This window comes from Chiloscyllium plagiosum, chromosome 38 (assembly GCF_004010195.1).
Source record: "Chiloscyllium plagiosum isolate BGI_BamShark_2017 chromosome 38, ASM401019v2, whole genome shotgun sequence".
Classification (NCBI taxonomy): domain Eukaryota; kingdom Metazoa; phylum Chordata; class Chondrichthyes; order Orectolobiformes; family Hemiscylliidae; genus Chiloscyllium; species Chiloscyllium plagiosum.
Genome location: NC_057747.1, coordinates 9,911,439 through 9,938,632, shown reverse-complemented (window position 1 = coordinate 9,938,632; position 27,194 = coordinate 9,911,439). Strand labels below are relative to the sequence as shown.

General features: G+C 42.6%; 1 protein-coding gene across 8 annotated transcripts in view; it reads left to right on the top strand.

The window, feature by feature from the left end:
* ptpn20 (protein tyrosine phosphatase non-receptor type 20) overlaps window positions 1-27,194 on the top strand; it is a 414,663-nt gene that overhangs the window by 163,114 nt on the left and 224,355 nt on the right. For all 8 annotated transcript variants that reach the window (XM_043678810.1, XM_043678805.1, XM_043678807.1 and 5 more), the window contains 4 exons: window positions 9,707-9,866; window positions 12,901-12,975; window positions 15,369-15,543; window positions 23,124-23,274. In XM_043678810.1, the coding sequence (XP_043534745.1) occupies window positions 9,707-9,866; window positions 12,901-12,975; window positions 15,369-15,543; window positions 23,124-23,274 (561 nt within the window). The remainder of the gene's footprint in view (window positions 1-9,706; window positions 9,867-12,900; window positions 12,976-15,368; window positions 15,544-23,123; window positions 23,275-27,194) is intronic.

The window sequence follows — 27,194 nt, the reverse complement described above, 5'->3', positions numbered from 1 at the left end:
CTTGCTGGGTTGAATGGCCTCTTTCTGTGCCACAGCCATTCTGTTCCCTATAATATGTTCAGTCCACAGGAAACTGAGGGTAATTGAAACCACGGAAAACAATTTGGCGTTTTGCAGGGAATCATCCTATAATCATACAGATGTCAAAAATAATTAGGTTTCAGCATTTAGTCGTCATAATATATGCTATTCAGAGAACATATGGCTCAATTTTTAAAAAAATCATTTGTGGGATCTGGACATTACTGGCTAGTCTATCATTTATTGCCCATCCCTAGTTGCCCTGGAGAAGGTGGTGGTGAGTTAACTTCTTGCATCACTGCAGTCCACCTGCTATAGATTGACCCACAATTCTGTTTGGCAGACCGCGCATCCCTGCCAGACGTTGTAGGGTCAAGTCCCACTCCAGAGCTTGGTGGCCATGGAAGGTGTGTCAATCATCAACCTGTATTCTACCATACCTTATGGCAGGAGGTAAAGAGGGGAAAGAGTCTCATGGTCAGCCATGTTTGATACAGAGTGAAGCCCCTAATGCTGCAGTCTCTGCTGGCAAGGTGGCATCCTGTGACAGGAAAGTCTAACAAGTGATATGTTTTATCTGCCTCATGTCACTTGACAGAGGAAGAGAAAAGAAGAGTATCCAGAATGTGCACAAGGAAATGTTTTTCAATATACAATTGTTGTGATGTTTACAGAAAGCTTTTGGTCCACAGCAAACTTTTCAAGTCCAATTTCTTAATCAGATGACAAGTGATCTTTGCTAGTGAGCAGTACTGTCTGTCCGCAAGTGGTTCAAGGCATTTGTTTATAAATTAGGAAATCTGTGTGGTAAAACATAGAATATAGAACATTACAGTGCCGTACAGGACCTTTGACCCTTGATGTTGCACCTACCTGTGAAACCAAACTGAAGCCCATCTAATCTATACTATTCCATTTTAATCCATATGTTTATCCAGTGACCATTTAAATGCCCTCAAAGTTGGCAAGGACATTCAACTTGGAGAATTCCAGCCAAACTGATATCGTAAGAAAGGAGATGACACCATTCTAGAATTCATTCATAAATGATACCAAACTTGGATCTGAGAAACATTTAGATCACAGAAACAATTGCACTTCTTACAGGCTTTGTTCTTGAGAATAACAATTTATCATCATGAAACTAAGAACTGCAGATGCTAGAGATCTGCAACAAATAAAAGCAGGAATTGCTGGAGAAGCTCAGCAGATCTGGCAGCTTCTGTGGAGAGAAAGTGGTTAGCACTGCTGCCTTACAGCGCTGAGCATCTGGTTTCGATTCCGGCCTTGGGCAACAGAGCAACAATGTCTGCATGAGTGTCCTCCAAGATGCTCTGGTTTCCTCCCACAGTCCAAAGATATGCAGGTTAGGTGGATTATCCAAGCTACATTGTCCATAGTGTCCAGAGATATGCAGGCTAGGTGGATTGGCCACGGGAATGCAGGGTTACAGGGATAGGGTGGGTCTGGGTGGGATTCTCTTCAGAGGGTCCATGTGGACTCAATGGGCCAAATGGCTTGCTTCCACCCTGTAGGGATTCTTTGAACAGCTCTGTGAAAGCAGAGTTAATGTTTTGAGTCATTTTTGAACTAGGGTCATTGCGTGCAATTCTGGTCTCCTTCTTATTGGAAAGATGTTGTGAAACTTAACATAGAACATTGTGTCAACCTGTCATACCAATCTGAAGCCCATCTAACCTACACTATTCCATGTACATCCATATGCTTGTCCGATGACGATCTAAATGTACTTAAAGTTGGCAAATCTACTACCGTTGCAACTTTATTCATAAAATAATTTGATGGTCTGTACAGTTGATCATGCCATACATACGTAAACATTTACATACAGAGATCAGAAGTTATCATTCATAAATAAAGGTCTGTACATTTATCAATCATATATCCATATATTTAGCTGAGGCGCCAGCGGAGCCCAAATGACTGCGCGGGCCCCCTGTTCTTCTTAGGCAGGCAGATGTTACAGGGTGGTCTTTCCCCACCGCACCTTGGCGGCAGCTGCCCTAAGCTTCAGCGCGTCCCTCAACACGTAGTCCTGGACCTTGGAATGTGCCAGTCTGCAACACTCTGTCGGGGTCAACTCCTTCAGCTGGAAGATCAACAGAGACGCCCAGAGAGCGTCCTTCACTGAGTTGATGATCCTCCAGGCACAGTTGATGTTCATCTCGGTGTGCGTCCCGGGGAACAGACCATACAACACGGAGTCCCGCGTCACAGCACTGCTCGGGATGAACCTCAACAAACACCACTGCATTCCTCTCCAGACTTCTTCTGCATAGGCACATTCCAGAAGGAGGTGTGTGACAGTCTCATCCCCCTCGCAGCTGCTTCCCTTACTACTCTCTGAGTAAAGATTTTTTTTCTCCCTCCTGCTAGATAAGTATGCCCAATACTCTCACTCGCTCAAACTCATCAAATGCCCATTTCTCTTACACTCAGACTAACTGCGTTTTTGAAAATAGAAATTCACCTACCTAAGGTTCCCTGCCTACAGAACAGCACAATTTCTCACCTGGATCAAAGAACATCCTGAAGGCTCATGTTCCACTGAATACTACGCTCACTGGGTGACGTGAGAAGCTGCGCTAATTTGCATTTCTTCCTTAAACGGAAATGCTCCGCCCCTCCCTGCCCCCTTCAGGCTGAAATGGTGACTCTGTTTTCCCTCCACAGCCAAACTTGCTGAGTTTCTCCAATAATCTCTGCTTTGGTTTGTTCCACCTTTAATGCTTAGGATACATTAACTTGAGGAAATTATGTTGGGCCTGTATCCAAAAACTCGTTGTGGTTTTGTTGACAGTTGCACTTAGACAATAATTCTAGGAAGGTAGTTCCATTTGACCAAGAGGCAATAATGTCCAAGTCAGGAAGGAACTCCAATGTGACGCTTATCTTCTGGAATAAGGAAACCTAAGAGGTCATTTGGAGGTCATGTCCAGGATTAAGTTAGAGAACAAGGGAATTTGATGAGTAATAATTTCTATACAACAATGAAGTTTGCATCGGATTGCTCCGGAGAATGCTTCCAAAACACAAGAGAAAAGCTCAGAGGATCAATGAGCAACACACTATGGAGAAAAATCGAGACAGGAGTGGAAATTTGTGATAGAATGAGAGAGGTGATAAGAACTGCTTCAATCTATGTGTGTGCATGTGAGAGCAACTGATTAGAAATGTGACGAGTGAGAGAACGTGCGTGAGGCAAATTTTTCCCAAACAGATTATTTCATTTGATAGTGGTATAGCGATAACGAACTATAGAGTTAGCAATTACCTTTTGAAACACAGATGACTAAACTGCAGCAGGAAGGGTTTGATTTGGTTCAGGATAATTTCAAGAAATGACATTGACACAACTTTTAGGTTTAAAGATGTGGTAGGGAACTAAGCAGCAATGAATGCAAAGACGGAATCATTTTTAATTCGGAAAATATCAATCGGCTATTTCATTCCAATAAATCATCACATTTATTTCAGTGAGAAAATCATGGTCCTTTGGATAGTTAGATTTGGTTTTCAAATTGTACTCCCTATATTGAAACAGAATAAAGAGCAGACATTGACCAAGCAAAATGGTTATTCCATTCAGAGTTTCTATATATTGTTCATTGCTATTACATGAACTATGTGTCTTCAGTTCAAGAGTATTATGTTCTTTGCACTATATTAAGCACAATTAATATGCCTATTGTAGACTTTTCATTCGTTCATGGGAGGTGGCTCTCACTGGTTAGCACAGTCCCCTTCTTGAGAAGATGATGGTCAGCCATCTTCTTGAACAACTCTGATTAATGGGTTATTGGGCCACCCACAGTGTTGTTAGGAAGGGAGTTTCAGGTTTTTGACCCAGTGACAGTGAAGGAATGACTCCATGCTCAGATGACGAGTGGCTTGGAGGGCACCTTACTGTTATGGTGTTCCCATGTGTCTGCTGCCCTGTCGTCCTAGATGGTAGAAGTCATGGATTTGAAAGATCCTGTTGAATAAGTCTTCATGGGTTGCTGAGTTCATCTTGTAGATGGTCCATTGCTGCCACTGTGTGTCAATAGTGGCGGTGGTGGATTGGGTGCCAAGCAAGTGGGCTGTCTTTGCCACAAAGACACTTTGTACTTAATATTTCTTGGACAAGTTTGGAAGGGTTGTGGAAGAAGTGATTTATTTCAAGGTTTGTGGAATATGTGCAGAGGCTACTTTATAGTATGTCATTGAAAGGCCTTTGTGGGTACTGGAGATTTTTTAAAAACAACTGTTGATTGTCATAAAAACTCATCTGGTTCACTAACGTCCTTTATGGAAGGAAATGTGCCATCCTCACCTGGTCTGGTCTGTATATGACATTAGATCCATATCAATGTGGTTGACTCTTAACTGCTCTCTCGGCCAATAGGGATGGGTTATAACTGTTGGCTTAACCAATGATGTCTGCATCCCATGAACAAATTTTTTAAAAGTTGGACTCTCACTTGTTTGAGATGGTCATTACCTGCCAATTGTATGGTGCAAATGTTATTTGCTATTTATCAATCCAAGCCTGGATATTTTTCAGGTTTTGCCACACATGGGCATGGACTGCTTCAGAAGAACTCAATTGTATGCAAGAGACATGAACAATGTCTAGAATGAGTTGGGTTTAGGCACACCAGTATTGCCTGGTGCTGGGAAATGGAATGAATGCCCTTGTTCTCTGAAAGAGAATGTATGAGTCTAACGCATGGTACAAATTAGCATCACACTAGCTATTCAAATTCAGCCCAGCTCCATATTCAGTGCAAGCAAGCCACAGGCGATCTAATGTTAAAAATAAACCTTGGGCAGTGAAGTTCTGATACTAATTCAATTGGACAATCTGAGAGACACTTCCAAACTACTTAAGCTTTACTCTGGTTATTTATGATCAACACAATTAAATTAAATTAATGATTATTAACCATTGCCATCTCCCTGTTGATTTATATTACCACAGACAAGATGTCAGAAAATTAAATGATTGTATAATAGGGTGCAATTATTGGATTGATCAGTGACTGTAATGAGAAATATCACAGTTACTCTTTATCCTTGCTGTTGAAGGGTATTTCCCCCAAGGGGTACTGTTGAAGATAGTGGGGTTCTCTACTGTTAGAATCAACTAGTAAAAATTGTATAATCTATTGAGTGCATAGGCAACTGAAATCATGGTCTTTAGATAGCTGCACATTCATGCTAACGTATTACTCCAATCTCCCCCCCCCTCCCCCCCAGCTCCCCACTTCACCAAAATAATTCATAATAATTAAGAAGGAACAGGAAGTTTGGGGGGGGTATTTCGTTTTTCACTCAGAGGGTGGTGGGAATCTGAAACTCACAGTCTATAAGGGTGATAGAGACAGAAACTCTCATAACATTGAAGAAATATTTCGATGTACACTTGCCAAGGCAAAGGGTCAAGGGCTGGAAAATTGGATTAGAATATTTAGGTGTTTGTTTTTCACCCGTACTGGTTTGATGGGCTGAAGGGCCTTTTTTCTGTGCTGGAGACCTGTATGACTTTAAAACGATGATCCTTAGAGAAGCTACTGTTCCTTGTGAACCGCCGTTTCAGAAGACATTGAAAATAAATGCACGTGTCGGAGTTTATGATTGTATAGAGGAAAGCACAATGCGGGGGTGGGGGTGGTGTTGGGCCACACACAACAGGGGTAACTTCTCCCATTGTTTAATAACAACCAGATCTGACTCCCGATTTACATGAGCTTATCAATTTCCAAGGGCATATCTCCAAACCTAATTAAATTTAATTGGGAGATTTCATATTAACACATCGGGTAGACCTCTATGATTTTATCTGGATGTTAGCTGTGGATCAGATGGCAGGACTGGTTCAGAAGGATGTGGGTTCGTGCTCTGCTCCAGAGATTGTGATTGGCCCTCCCAAGGGAGTGGTGAAGGTGACCTGCAATAGGGTTCAGGCTCGGCTCTGTCAGAGGTGCAGTTTGTCAGACAAGACATTAAACTGAAGTTTCTTCTACCCTCTCAGGTACACGTTGAAAAATTCCGTTGCTTATTTAAAAGGAGAATTGGGAACTTATACCCATTATTCGTACTAATATTTATCCTTCACTCAGCACACTGAAGATTTACATTGCTTTTGAGAAAGATTGCTTTGTACAGATGGGCAGTCCAGCCTCCAATAATGACTATACTTAAAAATAATATTTCATTGGCTTGAAAATGCTATAGAATTTCACAAATGCTGTTAAGTAATTGAGAAAATGTAGCTAATAATCTACCACTGGAAAGTGTATGAATTAAAATTATGTGCAATCCTGTTATCTTGAATTGAACAGTGGCCTTAACTAAATACAAAGTGCTGACTTATCATTGCTTTTAAATATTATATACCACTGCGTCAAAAGCTAACAATGGTTCGAGGGCACCCATAACAAGTCACAATCAGTGTTTTTATTAACGTGCAGATGCAAAGTCAGTAACACAAAAGTCAAATACCATAGATGCTGAAGATCTGTCATAAAAACAAAAAGTGCTGGAAAAACTCAGCAAATCTGGCAGTATCGGTGGATATTTAACGAAGTCAGCATACAGTTTGATTTCACTACATTTGTTCACAGATTGTTATATTGGGTTTGTTCAGATGCTCAGATTGTGGGGAGGTTGAGAAGCTTCTGTCTCATTAAATTATCTCGATTTTATAAAAGTAAAGTATGGGTGGCACGGTAGCTAGCATTGCTGTCTCACAGCACCAGGGACCCAGGTTCAATTCCAGCCTCGGGCAACTGTCTGTGTAGAGTTTGCACATTCTTCTTGTGTCTGTCTGGGTGCTCTGGTTTCCTCCCACAATCCAGGGATGTGCAGGTCAGGTGGATTGGCTATGGGAAATTGCCCATAGTGTAGGTTATCAGTCAGGGGTAAATATAGGGTAGTGGAATGGATCTGAGTGTGTTACTCTTTGGAAGGTTGGTGTGTACTTGTTGGGCCGAAGGGCCTGTTTCCACACTGTAGGGATTCTAATTCTAAAAAAGGAACACCCTAGTTCCCAAGGAGTGAGGGATTGCTTGGAAAATGGGATGAATTATAGACCTCTGAATTAGTATAGTGATAGAGTTATTACATGATTTACCTCGTTGTGTTCAAATGTAAAAGCAGAAGAAAATTTTTTTTTGGTTATTAAGATCCCTTTTCTGTGACTGAGCTGAAGCGCTGCCTTGTGTATAAATTTGAAAAAAAAAGTCTCCCCCTCTGAGGCTGCAGTCAATTTAATGACTGAAATCCCAGAATCTGACTGCATGACTGTACTTTGTAGAGAAACAGAAAATGTAGACAAGGAGAGATGTCTGTCAGGAGCAGCCATTACTGAGTCTTGTTTGAAGGTGTCTCGAACATTTCTGTGATAAGTGGCCCACAGCAAAGAAAACATAAAAATAGTTTGAACTATTAAAAATAGTCAGAGAATCGTGCAACATAGGAGGGAGGCAATTATACCTCGCAAGTCCATGAAGGAACTGTTTCATTAGTCCCAGTCCCCTGGATTTTCTCCACACTCCCGTTTTTTTTTTACCTCTTCCCTTTACAAGTCTATGCCAAATTAAATTTTAAAGGCTACCATTGAATGTGCTCCATCAGAATTTCTGGCTGTTATTTGCAAATCTTGACTTGCTGTGTGAAAAACATATTCTTCATCTGTTCTCTGGTGCTTTTGTCAATGATGGGAAGGGGTTGGCCGAGTGGTGTTATTGCTGTACTATTAATCCAGAGACCCAGATAATATTCTGGGTCCACCATGGCAGATGGTGCAATTGGAATGTAATTTAAAAAAAAACTGTAATTAAGAATCTAATTTTAGGATTTTAAAGCCAACAAAATTCTATTTTGATATATAGTCATTGTTGGAAGTTGAACAGTCCATCTGTGCACAGCAAGCTCTCACAAAAACAATGCAGTAAGAATCAAATAATCTATCTTTAGTGTGTTGAGTGATGGATAAATAAAGGTTAAGGGTCCCAAACTCTTCTTTCAAATAATGCAGTGGGATTTTTCAATCCCATCATCAGATCATCATCTAATGATAACCGCAAATCTATTGTTGGAAAAACCCATCTGGTTCTCTAATGTCCTTTAGGGAAGGAAGCCATCCTTACCTGGTCTGGCTGGCACGTGACTCCAGACCCATAATGTGGTTGACTCTTAACTGTCCTTTGGGTAATTAGGGATGGGCAATAAACGCTAGTGATGCTCTCATCCCATGAATGAATGAAAAAGAATATTAAATTTGTATTCTCTAAATATCAATTCTTACACCTGAATGAACAGTTGCAACAATATTATTTCAAGTCGCATTTATGCCACAAAGATGCCAAGCACTGACCATCCCCAACAAGGAAAAATTCTATCATCCCCCCTTGGAGATCACTATCCCTAGACTCAGAGTTAACAGAGCAGAACTGAACTGCACCAGCCAAATAGATACACTGGCATCAAGAGCAGATCGGAGGCTCAGAATGCTGCAGTTAGTTACTCACCTCCTGGCTCCCCTAAGCCTGTCCATCAACTACAGAGCACAAATCAGGCGACTGATAGAATATTCCTCACTTAGTGCAATGTCCACAATACTCAAGAAACTTGAAGCCATCCAGGAAAAGGTAGCCTGCTTGATTGGCACCTCATCCACCAACTTTAACATTTACTCCCTCCATCATCAATGTACGAAGCAGCAGTGCGTAGAATCATAGATTCATAGAATCCCTATAGTGTGGAAGCAGCCTGTTTGATCCATTGAGCTCACATATACCCTTCGAAGAACATTCCGTCGAAACCCACTGTCTACTTTATCCCCATTATCCCACATTTCCCATGGCTAACTCACCTAGCCTGCACATCCTTGAAGACTATGGGCAATTTAGCATGGCCAATTCACCTGACCTGTACATCTTTGGACTGTGGGAGGAAAGCAGAGGAAACCCATGCAGACACAGGGAGAACATGCAAACTCCACCACCTACAAAATGCAATGCAGCAACTTACCAAGGCTCCTTTGACAGCACCTTCTAAACCCATGACGTCTGCCACCCAGAAGGAAAAGGGGGAACAGATAGATAAGAACACCACCTGCAATATCCCCTGCAAGTTGTACACCATCTTGACTTGGAACAGTGTTGCCCTGCTTTCACTGTTATTGGGTCAAGATCCTGAACTCTCTCCCTCACAGTGCTGTGGGTGACCCTACACCCCCACGACTGCAGTAGTTCAAGGTGACAACTCACCAACACCTCCTCAACGACAAATAAAGATTGGCAACAAATAGTAGCCTAGCCAGTGATGCCCACATCCATTAAAAGAATGTTTCAAAAAGTCAGTATACTTTCACGTGTCACAGGGTTAGCCGAAGTCTGTTATCCCTTTCTTGTGAAGCCTATAATAAAGGCATTACAGAGGAACCTCGATTCTCTGGCATTCGATTAACAAAATTTCAGATTAGCTGAACAAGATCGCAAGGGCTTGTTGATTGGCTAACTATGTGATCCAGCACTCGATTATCCAGCATTTGACTAACCGTATGAAATATTCCCCGCCCGTGCCCTTCGACTAATCTAGGTTCCTTTGTATATAAACAGAAGTTGATGCTGTTGTTGAATGATTGGAGAACGTCTGGCTGTTTTTACTTCAATAGGTCCCTCAGTACATTAAGTACAAGCTCCAGTGGAATCCAGCAGGAGAGTGAACTATCCCTGAGTGCTGCATCCTACCTGGAAACCGAACTTCTGAACGAGGCAAAGAATTCTCCTCAGAGAGCTGTTTCTGTCGCCTGTTCATTGCAGCAGAAAGGAAAGGTAAGACCCCCATTCAGTTTTCCACTTGGTCTCTGTAGCGTGAGGAACAGAGTGTGCTGCGCTTACATTTTTTGTCCATGTGGTTCCTTGCACATAGTTCTCAAAATCTAATTCAGTCGCCTCTTCACTGAATCTTTACCAAGGGCAGTGCAACACAGCAGACTACACGTCAGCTAATGTAAAGAGTTGCATGAATACAAGGAGTTCAGTTTGAATAAACACGAGGTGCTACATTTTGGTCGAGAAAATCAGGGCAGGGACTTAAGCACTTCATGGTTAGGTCCTGGGAAATGTTGCCAAACAAAGACACCCTGGGGTGCAGGTTCATAGTTCCTTGAAAGTGGAGTCACAGGTAGATGAGGTAGTGAAGGAGGTGTTTGGTGTGGTTGCCTTTATTGGTCAGTGCATTGAGTTGAGAATTTGGGAGGTCATGTTGCGACTGTACAGGGACATTGATGAGGCCACTTTTGGAATACTATGTTCAATTCTGGTCTCCTTGCTACAGAAAAGATGTTGTGAAACTTGAAAGCATTCAGAAAAGATTTACAAAGCTGTTGCCAGGGTTTGAGAGTTTGAGCTACAGAGAGAGGTTGAACAGGCTGGGGCAGTTTTCTCTGGAGCATTGGAGGCTGAGGGGTGACCTTACAGAGGTTTATAAAATCTTGAGGGGCATGGATAGGGTAAATAGTCAGGGTCTTTTCCCCAGCGTAGGGGAGTCCAAAATTAGATGGCATAGGTTTAAGGTGAGAGGGGAAAGATTTAAAATGGACTTAAAGGATATTTTTATTTTCATGGAGAGGGTGGTGCATATGAGGAATGAGCTGCCAGGGGAAGTGGTGCAAGCTGGTACAATTACAACATTTAAAAGGCATCTGGATGGGTATATGAATAGGAAGGGTTTCGAGGGATATGGGCCAAATGCTGGCAGATGGGACTAGATTAATTTAGGATATCTGGTTAGCATGGACTGGTTAGATCAAAGAGGTTTGTTTCTGTGCTATACATCTCTATGACTCTATGACTCTAGTGCTTAAGAGAGCTACACAGGTGGATTTTTAAGCTGATCTCCATTTACATCTGTGTCTCATTCCTGCTTCTCACTTGTCAGGTTCTGGGTTCAAGTCCTAGCCCAGGAGTTGAGCACACAAATCAAAGCTAACATTCTAGTATCCTACTGAGGGAGCGCTACAGGGCTGTAGGTGCTGTGTTTCAGGTGAGGTGTCACTTTGACACCCTGCCTGTCTTCTCAGGTGGATGTAAGAAGATCTGATGACAAGTGGTGGAGCCATCCCCAGGGAATATTTATCCCTCAATCAACATCACAAAAGCAGATTGTTTACTTATTATTATATTGCTGCTTGTGAGAGTTGCTGTGCAAATTGGGCACTGCATTTTCTACATTGCCACAGTGACTACACTTTAAATGTATTTCATTTGCTGTACAGTGGTCTGAGCTGCAACTCTCATGTTAAGCTGAGCAGCAGGACGCAGCCCTTAGTTTCTAAGTCTGTGGTGACTTTACAAATGGAAAACATCCATAAATGTCCCTCTTTCTTTCAAAGTGCAGAATGGGATCATTTCAATTTCTCTCAGTGAATAAGATATTTCTTGAGATAAGCAAATTCACAGGCATGGCTCCAGCACAGAAGAGATTTTAATTTCAAAAAGAAATGTGCCCGTAGCTTCATTTAATTCACTGACCATCGGGTTCCTTGTAAGTGCCACCATTGCTGACACAACTAGGATTATAGTCATAAGCAATCCTCACCATTGCTCTCTTGTCCCTGATCAACATTCTCGGCAGGATTGTTCTCCCCTTTTAGAAACAGGCTAACTCTGTTGGTTAACAGTACAAAGGGACGGCAATCCTCAAGGAGACCACCAAAGAGTATGGGCGCCCTACTTGAATCTTGTGTTTGAGTGCTCCTTGTCTATTGACCATAATGTCACTATTGGTTATGAAACTGGAGGCTGCGCTGCTATTCACAATTGTCTGTTGCAATGCAGAGAAACAGCCAATTCATGCATCACAAGCTCCTCCAAACAGCAAATGGCTAATCATTGACCTCAACATCATTTTCCTGAACTGTCTAGATATTCCTTCATGTCATCACTATCTAGAAATCTATTCACCTCCATCTTGAACACACTCAGCAGCAGAGCTTCCATATCCCTAACAACATGTTGTTGCAGAATGAGGGACATATTGGAACATTAATCCCTGACTAAACCGTGTGATGGTAGGCTCACTGGAATGAATTTGTGTGGAGCCTAATCAGTAAATTTGGAGGTGCTAGATCCAAAACAAAAATCATGAGGGAGGGTGGGAGTTGCTTGAGTGCCCATCACCCTCCTGAAAACATGGCATCTTGTCAATGATGGGGAAAGTGAAAACTAACCCACCTGCCCAAAGATCAGTTACCAGCTACATGTACATACCCCTGCTGGACAAACTGTGGCAGTGACCCCACAGGTTCAGGGCACTCTGTAGTGCCAACAGTGTAAGCTGCCCCCACTGCCTGCCCTCAGGCTCTCTGACTGGCCCCAGTGTTCCCAAACCCACTCCACCTGCCATAAGGACAATGTCCATTGTTGAGCAGCTTAGGTGGATGCAATCTAAGCAGTGGCCAGTGTTCCTGGTGGTGCTGCTGAGACGGTTGTGTTGCTCCACTACACCAACAATATCCTGTCCACGTATCAGGGCTCACACCTGTTAAACGCGCAAGTCCATTCCTCCAGATGCCTGACTTTCTGAAACTCTAAAATAATCATCAGTCTTTCAGAAGCTGAACTGCTGTGTTGCTATGATGTGTTATGTAGCTTGACCCTACATTAGTGAATAATCTTAAATCGCAGAATTGGAATGTGCTACCTGAAAGGGGGACAGTGAAAATAGATTGAATGGTAACTTTCAAACTAGAATTGGATATAAAGGACTAATCGAATTGTTCTTAGAAAGGGCTAACAGAGTTCAAAGGACCAAAAGGCCTGTTTACAATGTGTGTAATTTGATGATGTGTTTTCTCTTTGGCAGCGATACTTTGGACCAGAGTTTGTTAAAGCGGCTGGTGACCCTGCGATGCCTTTAGATTTACCTGGCTCCATTGTGGTGAGCAATCCACTTTACTGTCTGACTTTGTTATTCATAGATGTAAATTTGCTGGCTGAACTGGAAGGGTTGTTTTCAGATGTTTCGTCACCAAACTCGGTAACATCATCAGTGAGCCTCCAATGAAGGATTGGTGGTATGGCCCGCTTTCTAATTATGTGTTTAGGTTTCCTTGGACTGGTAATGTCATTTCCTGTTATTATATTTGTTATATGATGGAAGCACTGCTATTCTGAACTTTTTATTTCTTTTGTCTTTTCAGTTATTTCTATCATTTTGTACCTTCAAATTGCTGTAATGCTGGATTTTTTATTTCTTTATTTTTCTCATTTTTTCCTGTACTCAAGAATCTGTACCGAGATACCTATGTACCTAAAGTTGCACCATAAGTGATAACTTGTAAACTCATGTGAGTACATATGACAGTAAAGCTAAGTCAATTCAATTGGCCATTTTCTGTTTGCACATTACTAATGCACTGTGTTTGCCAACAAAACTGAATGACAGTGGCTTTAGCAGCGTTAGTGGTTAGAGTGGTGCCCCACAACTCAGCTCTGTATCCCACACTCAGTTCCTGAGGAAACCAGGCTGCGGGCCACATTGAACACATCGCAGCCTCAACACAGGCCTCAGCTCTGACTGCAGTGCTCTCGTCTCGTCCTTGCCTCGACAATGTAAATGGCCTGTTATCTTGACCATGTGTTTGAGTACACGTGAGACACGTCGCTCTCGGATAGGGCCATTTTTGTCCTCTTTCGGTAAAATAGTTCTAGGTTAGCCTGAGGTTCTTTCTCTGCTCTGTGACAATTGGTTTTATTCTTTTCGAACACTCTGGGAGTGCATCCAGGTCCTCGCTGACCATCACAGTGGTGTCCATGGTTAACACTGCTGCCTCACAGTGGTGTTAATGAGTGTTTCACACTGGCTCCATGGTTAACACTGCTGCCTCTCAGCACCAGGGACCTGGGTTTGATTTCACCCATCAGGCGACTGTCTGTGTAGAGTTTGTTCCTTCTCCCTGTGTCTGTGTGGGTTTTCTCCATGTGCTCTCCTTTTCTCCATACAATGTGCAGACATGGGTGATTTAGCTCCAATAAATGCTGGTTTCCAGAGATGGGTGTCTGTGCAAACTCAGTGGGCTGAATGGCCTCCACCTACACTGTGGAGATTCAATGGGAATCCGTGTCACTTTCCAGTCCAGCCACATCATGGGACTGGCTAAAAATATAGGTGGGTTTTAAATCATTGTGAAAATAATTTCAAAGAACAGTTGCAATTCTGTGATGCCATTAGCATTTGCTCACGTCACTAGCCCAGATGCGATTCCAGGCAATATGGCTGACTCTTCACTCGCACCAAAAATGGCCTGGCACGTCATTTATCCCAAGGGCAATTAGGGATCGACAACATTAGCCTTGCCAGCAATGCCCATATCCCATGACAGCTTTAAAAAGGAATTCAGCAAAAACTCAAAGGCAGTTTATTATGTGAATGGTGATAGATTGGGAACGGGGGACGTGCATCGAGACTTGGGTGTCCTTGTATACCATTCTCTGAAAGTACATATGCAGATACTGCAGGTCATGTAAAAAGCAAATGGTATGTTGATATTCATTGTCGGAGGATTGATATAGAGAAGCAAGGATGTCTTGCTACAACTGCACAGGGCTTAGGTAAGACTGCACCTGGACTGTTGTGTGTAGCTTTGGTCTCCTTATCTAAGGAAGGATGTTCTGGCCTATGGAGGGACTGCAACAAAGGTTTACCAGACTGATTCCTGGGATGCCTGTACTGACATAAGAAGAGAGATTGGATCACTTTGGACTGTATTCACTCGAGTTTAGGAGAATGAGGGGAGGAATCTCATAGAAACCTATAAACATCTAACCGGACTAGACGGGGAAAAGCAGGAAGGATGTTCCCGAAACTAAGGAGTCCAGAACCAGGGGTCACAGTTTAAGGACATTTATACTGAAAATGTCTTCACCCAGAGAACGATGAGTCTGTGGAATTCTCAGCACAGACACTAGTTGAGGCCAAAGCATTGAATGTTTTCTTGGAGGAGTTAGATATAGTCCTTAGAGCAAAAGGTATCAAAGGGTCTGGGGAAAAAGCAGGCAAGTGTAGAGTTGGATGATCAGCCGTGATCATATCGAATGGTGAAGCAGGCTCGAAGGACTCCTATCTTCTCTGGTTTGACTGAACGGCAAACTGGGTGGAGATTCAGCCCCTGCCATTGCACGTCCACTTGCTTTTTGGACACCAAGGTATTTCATGATTAATTAGACAATATTCAATATTTCTGGCATCTCTCTATGATTCACTATATGCTGTCTTGATATGTCCACGATTTTTATCAGACCTTCATTGAGGATTAACTCCTGTCTTTGTAGAGCAAGAAAGGAAAAGCACATTTATCCCAGCGAGAGCTCAGTGTCATCATACCAAATGGACAGTGTTTGGAAGTGAAATGTGATGTGAAATCTAAGGGCAGTGATGTCTTTGACATGGTGGTGGCCTACACTAACCTTGTGGAGCATTTCTATTTTGGCCTTGCTTATCTAAAAGGTGAGTCTTGCATCAAAAGCCTGCTGATTGTCCAAACTTCATCTGTTTTTAGCTTGTTCTGATACGTTGCCCATGTTTGAGTTGGACGATCAGCCATAATCGTGATGAATGACAGAGCAGGCTCAAAGGGCTGAATGGCCTCCTCCTGCTCCTATCTTCCATGTTACTATGGATCTTCTTTAAGCAAAGAATAGACTAAATGGTTATTTCATTGTTCAATTCAGAGGCAAGTCAATCATCCGACTTTCATCTTTACGAAGGATTCAGAAGTTCCAACTGAAGTTTGGTTGAAATCGAATCCTTCATAAGAATGGCAGAAATTGGAGCCGGAGGAAGCCAATGGGCCCCTTTGCCATTTGATAAGGTCGTAGTTGAGTTTTTATTTCAACACCGTATTCCCACATTATGCTGATATGCACATAGCATCCTCTACCTTGAATATGCTCAACAGCTGACCCTCCACCAGACTCCGGGGTGGAGAATCCCTGAGATTCACAAGCCTCCAAGTGATTCTCCTCAGCCCAGTCCTAAAGAGCTGGCCCCTTATTCTGAGGTGATGACCCTGTGTCCTAGATTCTTCAACGAGGAGAATCATTTCTCTGCCCCACCCCTGACCATGCCCACTTACTCATGAAGAATAAAAGATGGAGGTTTGGCCTTGATGCTGTCTGAAGGGGAGTGCACCCTCAAAACTCTTGGGGAGGCAATGGCCTCGTAGTATTATTGCTGGACTGTTAAGCCAGAGACCCAGATAATGTTCTGGGGACCTGGGTTCAAATCCTGCCGTGGCAGATGGTGAAATATAAATTCAATAAATATCAGGAATTAAGAGTCTAGTGATGACCATGAATTCATTGTCAATTGGTGGAAAACCGCATCTGGTTCACTAATGTCCTTTTGAAGGAAACTGCCATCCTTACCTGGTTTGGCCTACATGTGACTCCAGGCCAACAGAAATGTAGTTATAGAGTCATAGAGTCATAGAGATGTACAGCATGGAAACAGACCCTTCAGTCCAACCCGTCTATGCTGACCAGATATCCCAACCCAATCTAGTCTCACCTGGCAGCACCCGGCCCATATCCCTCCAAACCCTTCCTATTCATATGCCCATCCAAATGCCTTTTAACTGTTGCAATTGTACCAGCCTCCACCACTTCCTCTGGCAGCTCATTCCATACTAGTACCACCCTCTGCGTGAAAAGGTTGCCCCTTAGGTCCTTTTTAAATCTTTCTCCTCTCACCCTAAACTTATACTCTCTAGTTCTGGTCTCCCCCACCCCAGGGAAAAGACTTTGTCTATTTATCCTATCCATGCCCCTCATAATTTTGTAAAACTCTATAAGGTCACCCCTCAGCCTCCGATGCTCCAGGGAAAACAGCCCCAGCCTGTTCAGCCTCTCCCTGTAGCTCAGATCCTCCAACCCTGGCAGCATCCTTGTGAATCTTTTCTGAACCCTTTCAAGTTTCACAACATCTTTCCAATAGGAAGGAGACCAGAATTGCACGCAATATTCCAACAGTGGCCTAATCAATGTCCTGTCTAGCCGCAACATGACCTCCCAACTCCTGTACTCAATACTCTGACCAATAAAGGAAAGCATACCAAACGCCTTCTTAACTATCCTATCTACCTGCGACTCCACTTTCAAGGAGCTATGAATCTGCACTTCAAGGTCTCTTTGTTCAGCAACACTCCCTAGGACCTTACCGTTAAGTGTATAAGTCCTGCTAAGATTTGCTTTCCCAAAATGCAGCACCTCACATTTATCTGAATTAAACTCCATCTGCCACTTCTCAGCCCATTCCCATTGACCCTTCTGATCAAGATCCTGTTGTAATCTGAGGTAACCTTCTTCGCTGTCTACTACACCTCCAATTTTGACTCTTAACTGCCCTCTGAGCAATTCAGGATGGACAATAAAGGTTGCTTAGTCAGCAACACCCTCATCCTGTAAATGAATAAAGAAAAAAAAAACTCTGCCCCAGAATCTGCTGATAAATGTAGGTCATTTCTGATACGTTGCCCATGTTTGAGTTGGACGATCAGCCATAATCGTGATGAATGACAGAGCAGGCTCAAAGGGCTGAATGGCCTCCTCCTGCTCCTATCTTCCCTAGAATCTGCTGATAAATGTAGGTCATTTCTGATCATTTGCAGCCAAACTCCCCAGAGAATGGGTGATCATGGATCCCCTACACATCAGGTCCCTCATCGATGTGGTTTATGACAGGTCCCGGCTTTGATTTAACTCAGTGAAAAAACCATTAACCGCGTGGTTGGCGGGTTTTTATGATGTCACAATACGGGGCTGCAGGACGAAGCACATCCACTCTTTCAAAGAGCCAGTAGCAATGTGATGGATTAAATGGTCCTCTTCTGCTCGCAGTTCCAATGAATGAGTGGGCTTGTTCTTTTTAAAAGCAATCATGAGCTGATTTCACTCTGTTTGTGGAGTAGCCACTCCATCTTTGGATTGCCCTCCTTTCCCTTCACATTAGAAAGCTGAGCATTCGCTGATTTGCTGTGGGAAGAGAACTGGGCCAAACAGCAGAGAATATTACTAACGGGGCCATAGTCTTATGAACTCTCATTTTGCTTCATCATCGATAGCTAAAAGGCAGAGCAGGGCATTTTGGTTTGCATTGCGACAGACTATTCATTTATCATGTGGGAGCTTGACTCGTTCTGAGTTATTTTCTCAATTAATACCAGGCAAACAAGGTTTTGTTTTTGAGTAGTGCGTGGGCAAAATTATTTGTGTGAGAAAACAAGACTGAATTTGTCATAGGTTGAGGTTTATTGAAGTGCAACATCCAATTGTTGCTCTCAGAAGCCAAATACAGGTTATAACTCTTTTAAAAGGCCAGGAAATCATAGGAAACAGGAACAGGAGGAGACCCTTTGGCCCCTCGAGTCTGCTCTGCCATTCAATAGGATTATGGCTAATTTCATGCCCCTGATGTCTGCTTTCCTGTCCTCTCCCCTTAACCCTTGATTCCCCTCCTGATCAAAATTCTATCTATCTTAGCCTTAAATATACACCAGGACTGTCCCCCTTCAGCTCTCTGTGGCAGGGAATTCCAAAGACTCTCAACTCTCAAAGAAGGAATTCCTCCACATCTCAGTCTTAAATTGGCACTCCTTTATTCTGAGACTCTGCCCTCTGGTCCTAGACTCTCCCAGGAAGGGAAACATTCTCTCAGCATTTACTCGATGAAGCCCCTTAAGAATCCCATACGTTTCAATGAGAACAACTCCCATTCTTCTAAACTCAAGGGTGTACAGTCACAACCTATTTAGCATTTGTTCATAATGATACTCCCTCCAAACTGGGGATCATCCAATTCAACCTTCTCCGAAATCCTTCCAATGAACTCATATCTGTGATTCATTAAGGAGACCAAAACTGCTCATAATCCTCCAGATGTGATCTTACTCGCACCTTATCCAGTACTGTCTAATCTGATAACCTATGGTAGGAGAAAGTGAGGACTGCAGATGCTGGAGATCAGAGTCGAGAGTGTGGTGCTGGAAAAGCACAGCATCCGAGGAGCAGGAGAATTGAGGACTCTTCAGGAATGAAGGGCTTATGCTGGAAACATCGACTCCCCTGCTCCTCGGATGCTGCCTGGTGTTTTTCCAGCACCACACTGACAAACTTTGTTATTCAGCACCCACAGTATGTTCTGGGTGGAATCGCATCAATGTTTATTCGTATTGTTCCACTCAGTCCAGTTTGAATGCACCCAATCCTGTTTTTGGGTGTCCAGTTAGGAAATCATTCATCCATTAGGCACGTGATTGGGACAAGTCAAAGTAAGGGCTTTATTTTCAGAGTGTTTGTGCATTGAATATACCTAATCTTCCCAGGTTTGGCCAACTCCCTGGTCAGACAAACATCCAGTCACAAAGGCTGCTGGATTAGGGAGATACAAGCTGTGGTAGGGTTTTTTAACAGGAAGTGAGGTTATTTGGAGAATGTGCCCAACATTCCACAAACTAATTAGATAGATAAAATGAATATCGCATTCATCCAAGAGTATAATCGTGGCATAAGGCAATTTTGAAAACATTACTACTGAAAATTTCTCAAGCAGCACTCCTGAAGAATGGGCTTAGTGCTGATCTGGAACTCTAGGCCAAGTCCAATAAGAAAGTGAAATTTTATGGATGGCAGAGGACATCTGGTGGAAGATGCAGTAAGAAAAGCTAACCTGTGTGCACTCCAGATACAGGTCTTCCCTCAATAAACTTCTGTCCATAAGGAAGTACAGTGCAGGCCCTTTCTTGGGGTTGTGCAATGGGGTGAGTCATAAGTTATTGGAACCACAATGAAGATGGTCAGATTCCAAAAGTCGTATGAATAGTTTTGCAATGTTTACTCGCATGACTACGTCCAGAAGTTTGAAGAGTACACTTCCCTTCATTCTTCTCACTTTTTGGCTCAGCTCATTCTCCTCATCTTCTCACAACAGCGGGTTTTATAAAATAAATTAAATGTGGGCATCGTTGGCCAGGCCAGCGCTGATAGTCCATTCCCCTGCTGCCCTGCAGAAGTTGGCAAGCAAATGTCTTGGACTGCCGCAGTCCTTTGGGTGGAGATATTCTTACTGTGCTGGGGATGTCAGGGGTTTGGAAGGTGCTGTGTAAGGAGCTTTGGTGATTTACTGCACTGAATCTTGTCAGCAGAACACACCACTGCAACTATACATCGCTGGTGCAGGAAACAAATGCTAAAGGTGGGAATGGGCTGCTAATGTAGGGGAAAGCAATGGCCTTGTGGTATTATCATTGGACTGTTAATCCAGAGATCTGGGTAATGCTCTGGGGATCCGGGTTTGAATCCAACCACGGCAGACGGTGGAATTTGAATTCAATAAAAATCTGGAATTAAGAGTTCTAATGGCCATGAGAGCATTGCTGATTGTCAGGAAAAACCTATCTGTTTCACTAATGTTCTTTAGGGAAGGTAATGGCCATCCTTACATGGTCTGGCCTACATGTGACTCCAGACCCACAACAATGTGGTTGACTCATAATTGGCCTCTGGGCAATTAGGGATGGGCAATAAATGCTAGTATAGCCAGTGACGCCCTCATCTCAGAAATGATTTTTAAAAAAAAATCAAGGGTGTGGCTTTGTCTTTGGTACCAAACTTCTAGTGTTGGACTTGCACCCATCCAGACAAGTGAGGTGACCTCCCAATAGCTCATGCTCATCTGTTATTCAATAGGTGTATCCAAACATCTGATGAGACTCTCACATTCTCATGCTTCAGACATTCACCTTATACATTGAGTGTTGGAGAAGAGCAACAAAGACCCTAGATCTCACTGTAATCCTATTCTTCACCTGATGTCCACAAGTGCACTCGCGCTTTTGTAGTTTTGCCTTTACTGAATGTATTTTTTTAAAATGCAATGCTTGTAAGTTGCAAATTCTGGCTTACTATCCCTGCATCATTAGCATATCCTGCTGCACCCACACAATACGGGTAAATAATCCTGCATTGGCTATGAAAGAAAATTACTTGCATTTTGAGAAGTATTTCTCTCCTCAGGCTTCCGCACAATGCCGCATGCATATTGTTGAATGTAAAATCTGTCATGAATGTGTACAATCAGGCCATGTTTCAGAGCATAACAAGTTTGCATCAAAAAGATATCCCTTGATACAGCAAGTAACCTGGTGCTGGTTTATTAATAGAGCTGAAAATAGGTTTATCACAAAAAAAAACATTTTTCATCAGAATGTCTCATCCCACCATCAGCGACCCAATTTCAAAATGTGAAAATGTCATTTAAAAACATACAGAAGGATTTAACAGTTTCCTTGGTGTAGATTTGTAGATTTTCTCAGCAAGATCAAAAACCTAAAATCTTTTAAAACACGCCCATTAGTGCCCTTGGTCATCCAAAAGGATTTAGAGCTTCCTCAATGCTTTACCAACAGGTCCAATTGGCGGAAACTCACTGTGGTGACTCATTGATTATGGAGGAGCGTCCAGTTTGAGTTGCTCAATGTGATTAAAGCTGTGCAAACTTGCATTGCGCTAGATATAATTTGAGATCGAGATTCCTTGTCCTTTTTCACGGACTTTGGTGTGGCTTAGAAGAATAGTGCTAAAGGAAACAGCAGAGTTGAGCTGAACCCCCCCGCCACCTGATTACGTTTCTCTGAACCGCCTGAGGCACTTGCAATCGATTGCTTTGAAATTGAGTGATACGTAGGCATTTTGTAAAGGTTCAACAAGCCATAATGTGAAGAGTGACCAAGAGTTGATCCTGTGGATGTTCTGCAATCAGTGGGATTCATGGCTGATCTAACTCCATTTCGTTACAACTGCCCTATGATCATTTAACTGACACAAATTTATTAAACTCAGTCATAAAATGAACAATTAATTCAGCACCAAATGCTGTTTGCAAAGTGAGTTCCGAACATCTGACATCCTCTGTGTGTCGAGATGATTTTCCCAATTTTGCTCTTAAAGATGTGGTTCGAATGTTTAGGCCAGTGCATCTTTTCCCATTGTGACCCCCTCAGTAAGAACACGACAATAAGGTCATTTAGAATGGAAGCATGCCTGTGGTACCTTGCTCTGAGCTACATCATAGAATTACACTTGTGGATTTTGTGGTCCTGTGTCCCTCTTTGGGAAGTCCTGTCTCTAACTCCATACCCAGTGGAACTAACTTCTCCAATTAACTCCACTTTCCCCATAATATTTTTAAAAGCTCGCCCATTAACCTTCTAAATGACAAAATTATCTAGGATCATATTTTATAATTTAAGGTCTCCTTGTATCTTAACTCTTAGGATTCTGGTAAATCGACACTACTGCTCTAATGCCCATGTATCCTTCCTATCGATGTTTCAGTGGAACCCTGTATAAAGGCATCGAGAAAGGTTCCTGCCTGTCTTCAGATAGTGCATTGGGCTATTTAATGTTCATTGAACCTCTCATTGAAAGGGTGGTCTCTCCAACTTAGCAGCATTGCTTCAGAATATCCCTTGAACCTGCATGTTTAGTTCCTAAGTGGAGTGTGAACACTCAGCCGTGTAATTCAGAGGTGACAGTGCACCCAAACGAGCTAAGCTAAATTGATTAGAGACTGATTAGGGACTCAAAATGATCTTTCCCTTGACACCTAGAGTCTGCTCCCTGTCTTAGTTTAAAAATTAAAGCCAGTGCATTTGGCTTAGTACCAAGTCAGAAGATGCACTCTCTGTGTCACCAGGGATGCTCCCTACTGTTTTCCCTGTAAACCTTTGTCTCCTCTTTTTATCTAATTAGCAATCACAGTTTTCACACCCTTTGTTTGCCTCCCTATCTTTGCAATCCCCTCTCTTGCTAATTATATATGGTTGCAGTCAGTCTTTTCATCTCCCGCTTTCATGCTATGTTTCTGAGCTCTTTATCTCTCTACTAACCTGTTCCTCTCAAGAACTATAATGGAAAGATCTGTATTTCATTAAAAGTCCATCGCTCGCAGCAGCTAAAACAGCCTCTCCTGGGAATTTCGGCTCTTTGGTCCTAATCTTCGGGATGTTCCCACTTCCCTTTATTTTACAGATAAGGAATTCTTTTTTCTTGACCATTTTACCAAACTGTACAAGGTGGCACCCAGTGGATGGAAGGACCAATCCAAAAAGAGAACGACAATTGTGAACTTCACACTGTTCCTCCGAATAAAGTTCTTCATTGAAAACTTCAGTTTGATTCAGTAAGTAAAAGGCTCAACGTTTCGTTGCCAAAGTGGCTGTCTTTTCTGCTGCACACCCATGAATGTTTTTCTCAACGTCAACCTCAGACAAGGAGGACAAAATGCATTTCATTCCCATCCACCATGAAGCAATCTGTACTGCTCGTGAGTTGCCCGTGCCTCTGACATTTACCTGGGCACAATTTTATGAAATAAATACTTCCCCTTTTGATTTAAAGCAGGAACCCACAGAAGGTGACGCCTGATTTAAGGTTCTGCCCAATTCTTAAGGGCAACTTGGCACTGGTGCGGGGGATTCCTGCAATGTAGTCTCCTGCATTTCAACCTTTGAATAGATGCTCCCCACAGAGAATTATCGTGACAGCGCACAGCTCTCCTTGGGGAGTGGTGACTGGTGGAATGATTAAATTAAAGAAATGAAATTTAAATCTTTCGAAGCTCAAGCGGTTGATGAGTCTATTCAAGTATCTCCTTCCTGACTAAAATTAGATTACACTCCCTGAAATCATTCCCTTCGGCCTGAAATTAGTATCTTTCCTGAGTTTAATTTCACAGTTGGGAGTTAATGCTGTACACTTGGAATAATCTTTATGCTGAGTCTATTGATGTACAATCAGTTTCACACATATTGAAGGGGATGATGGTTTAAACTCATCAGCAGGAAAGAAACTGAAGGTTGTGCTGATAAGGTTAGATGGAGAAGTGGCTGGGGCAGCCTACATGGATCACACAGAGGCTGGAAGGGGTTTGTTGTGCCTTGGTTTGGGGGAAGAAGAAACATTATTGTTCCTCTTGGCCCACAAGGTATATTGGAAAAGCCCTTATTCCACAGATGTAGGGGCCTTTTCACTTTCCTAACAGAAAGAATGGTTTCTCTTTTGGAAAGACCAAACCTAGAGACCATTGATATAAGATAGGCACGAATTGGGAATACAGAAGAAACTACCCAAGGAATGGAGAGAATGGGGAACTTGCTCCCTCAGGAAGTGGTTGAAGTGAAGACAATGGAAGCATTTAAAGGAAAGCTGGATAATCATGCAAGGGAGAAGTGATTGGAGGATTACAATGACAGGTTTCAATGATAAGAATGGCATGCGGCCCAAGCAGACCATCGACACCAGCATGCTTCAGCTGAATGACCGTATATATACTCCATAAAAACGAGGATTTTCTGGAGCATGAGGCAATCTGGCCCAAAGGTTTGGAAAGTAAAACTCTGGTTAAATTTGGAGCTGCTTCCTCAAATACATAAAATGTGGTCCTGCTTCTGGACAGAAGTTTAGTCATTCACCACACAAAGGTTTGTGTTAAAACAAGAAGTCGATGTGTTAGAAATGGAGTGACACAGAGTGTCCAATATTTAAATCATCAGGTACCCATCTCTCTCTCTCTCTCTCTCTCTCTCACTCACTCACTAGTTCTCAGGTTTTAAAGCTGCTATGTATTAATGCGAGAGGCTTATTAGGAAGGAAAATAGCCTTACCTCAGGGCACCCATTTATTGCTACAATGTTCAAACTGCAGTCCATGCACCACAAATTCTCTATGTTTCCCATGATGCTGCAGTGTCGGAAGCTCAATGTGCATTGTTGTTGTTGATTTGTTGCTTTTGACCTGTTTGAAACACGTGTCTTGAGAGATTTGTAAAGGCATGAGCTCACAGTTCTATTGGCCTCATTGCAAAAATACTAATTCGGACTGGTGGGACCTTGTATCTTGAGCAGAGGACCAAGGGCTTTGTGAGCAGGCCATTCAGCTTTACCATTCAACAAGATCATGTCTGATCTGATAATCCTTTACTAACGTTCCTGCTTTTTCTTCTTAACCCTTGATTGCCTTACCGAAATCTATCTCAGCCTTGAATGTACATTGTCTGTTTAATGGGATTGTACATTTAAGACTTAGATATTTGCTCCACTCTATGCATCCCTGAGACTATGGCGTCTAAGAAGAGAAAGCTTAGACACTCCTGCTTTAAGTTCTTGATCAGTCCCAATGTAATGCTCATTACTGGCATGTGACTCTTACAATGGGAGATGGAAATAGAATAAGTACATGTTCTGGTTCAGAGGTTTGACATTTACTATGATGCACGGTGGTTCAGTGGTTAGTGTTGCTGCTTCACAGCACCAGGGACTTGAGTTCAATTCCAGCCTGGGGCCACTGTCTGTGCGGGGTTTGTACGTTCTCCCTGTGACTGCATGGGCATCCTCCCTCAGTCCAAAAACATGTAGGTTAGATGAATTGGCCATGCTAAATCACCCAAAGTGTTCATGAGTGTGTAGATGAGGTGCATTAGTCAGGGATAAATGTAGGGCCGGGGAATGGGTCTGGATGGGTTACCTTTTGGAGAGTTGGTGTGAACACGTTGGGTTGAATGGTCTGTTTCCACACTGTAGGGATTCTATGAACTAGCCAATCCTATCGACATCACAGAGTCAGAATAATATAGAAGAGGGCCATTCAGCCTATCCATACAATGCTAGGCCTCTTTAAAACAATCCAGTCAGTCCCATTCCTCACTCTAATCCAGTGGCTCAGTTAATTTATTTCCTTTGAATGCTCATCCAATTTCCTGTTGAAATCATGGATCATCTCTGCTATTGCCATCCTCATGGGCAAAGATTTCCAGGCTTTAAAAACATCTTCTTCAAATCCCTCCTCAATCTCTCACCCAAAATCATAAATATCCCTGAGTCACTGTACCAGCTGATGGGAGCAGCTCTTCACTGTCCATGCCATCTAAACCTGTATGTCTTTATTAGAACTTCCCTTCACTGCCCTCTGATTCAAGAGAAACAAGCCCAGCCCTTTCAACCTTGGCTAAAGTCCCTTACTCCTGGATCAGAATAGATATTGATTGCAAGTGCAAGGGAGTGATTTCTGGAGTGTAATTGAATTGTGGATGATGTTGTTATGCGTTACACCCTTCTCAAGATCCGCAGACCATCATTTGGGTGAAAGAAAATTAAGTAATACATTCCTTTCCATTAAACCATCATAAAGCTGTAAATTGATCGAATCCTGGTGTCACCTACAACATCATCTGGATGAACTGTTAATGTACACTTGGCAAGAATGGAGAGAAGTAATTCCATTTCCAAAATAACGTGCAATTAATGAGAGTGTGCGCTCAGAATCCCATGATCTATACCTGATTCATTGTGCTGCAAAGGGCCTATAGCAATGAGAAACGATTTCCTGGATATCATTTACTCACTGAACCTTATCTGGCAGATCCAGTGAGTCTCTCTGTTTCCAGCTTTCCATTAATTTCTGAAGCAAAATGCTCTGTTACATCCATCCACTCAATAGTAGGCTGTTATAGGACAAACTGATAGAAATGTCACATGACGTCGGGTTTTCCATTGCCGTTCTTAAACTGGCTATTTTTGGACACTGTGTTTGTTGACAATCTTGACTGCACACAATTCCACGCTCGCTAGGTCCACATTACATTTTGATAAAATTACACTGAAGGAAGCCTGACCTGCCTCAAAACATGCTAACGCCAAAAAAACTCACGAAACTGCGGCAATGAAGGAACTATGTGATAAATGTGTTTATTTTTCACTTCATCCCCACCTCACATTGGCCTAAGCCTGTACAGTAAAAAGGCATTGAGAAACATTGGGAGCTAGCTCTGGAAAAGCTCATTAATCATTTTCTACTTTGTCTGAATGACTGTATATCGACTACCTAATCCCCAAAGTGAGGATTTTCTGGAGCACGCGGCAGTCTGGACCCAAAGATTTGGAAAGTAAAACTCTGATTAAATTTGAGCTGCCTCCTCAAATACATACATTAGGATGTGCTGCCTTTGGACTCGGTCAAATGTGGTTTCCATGTTTGTCTGCTGCAGTGTGAAATCCCAGAGCATTTTAGTCATGGATTCACACAGCATAGAAACAGTCCCTTCGG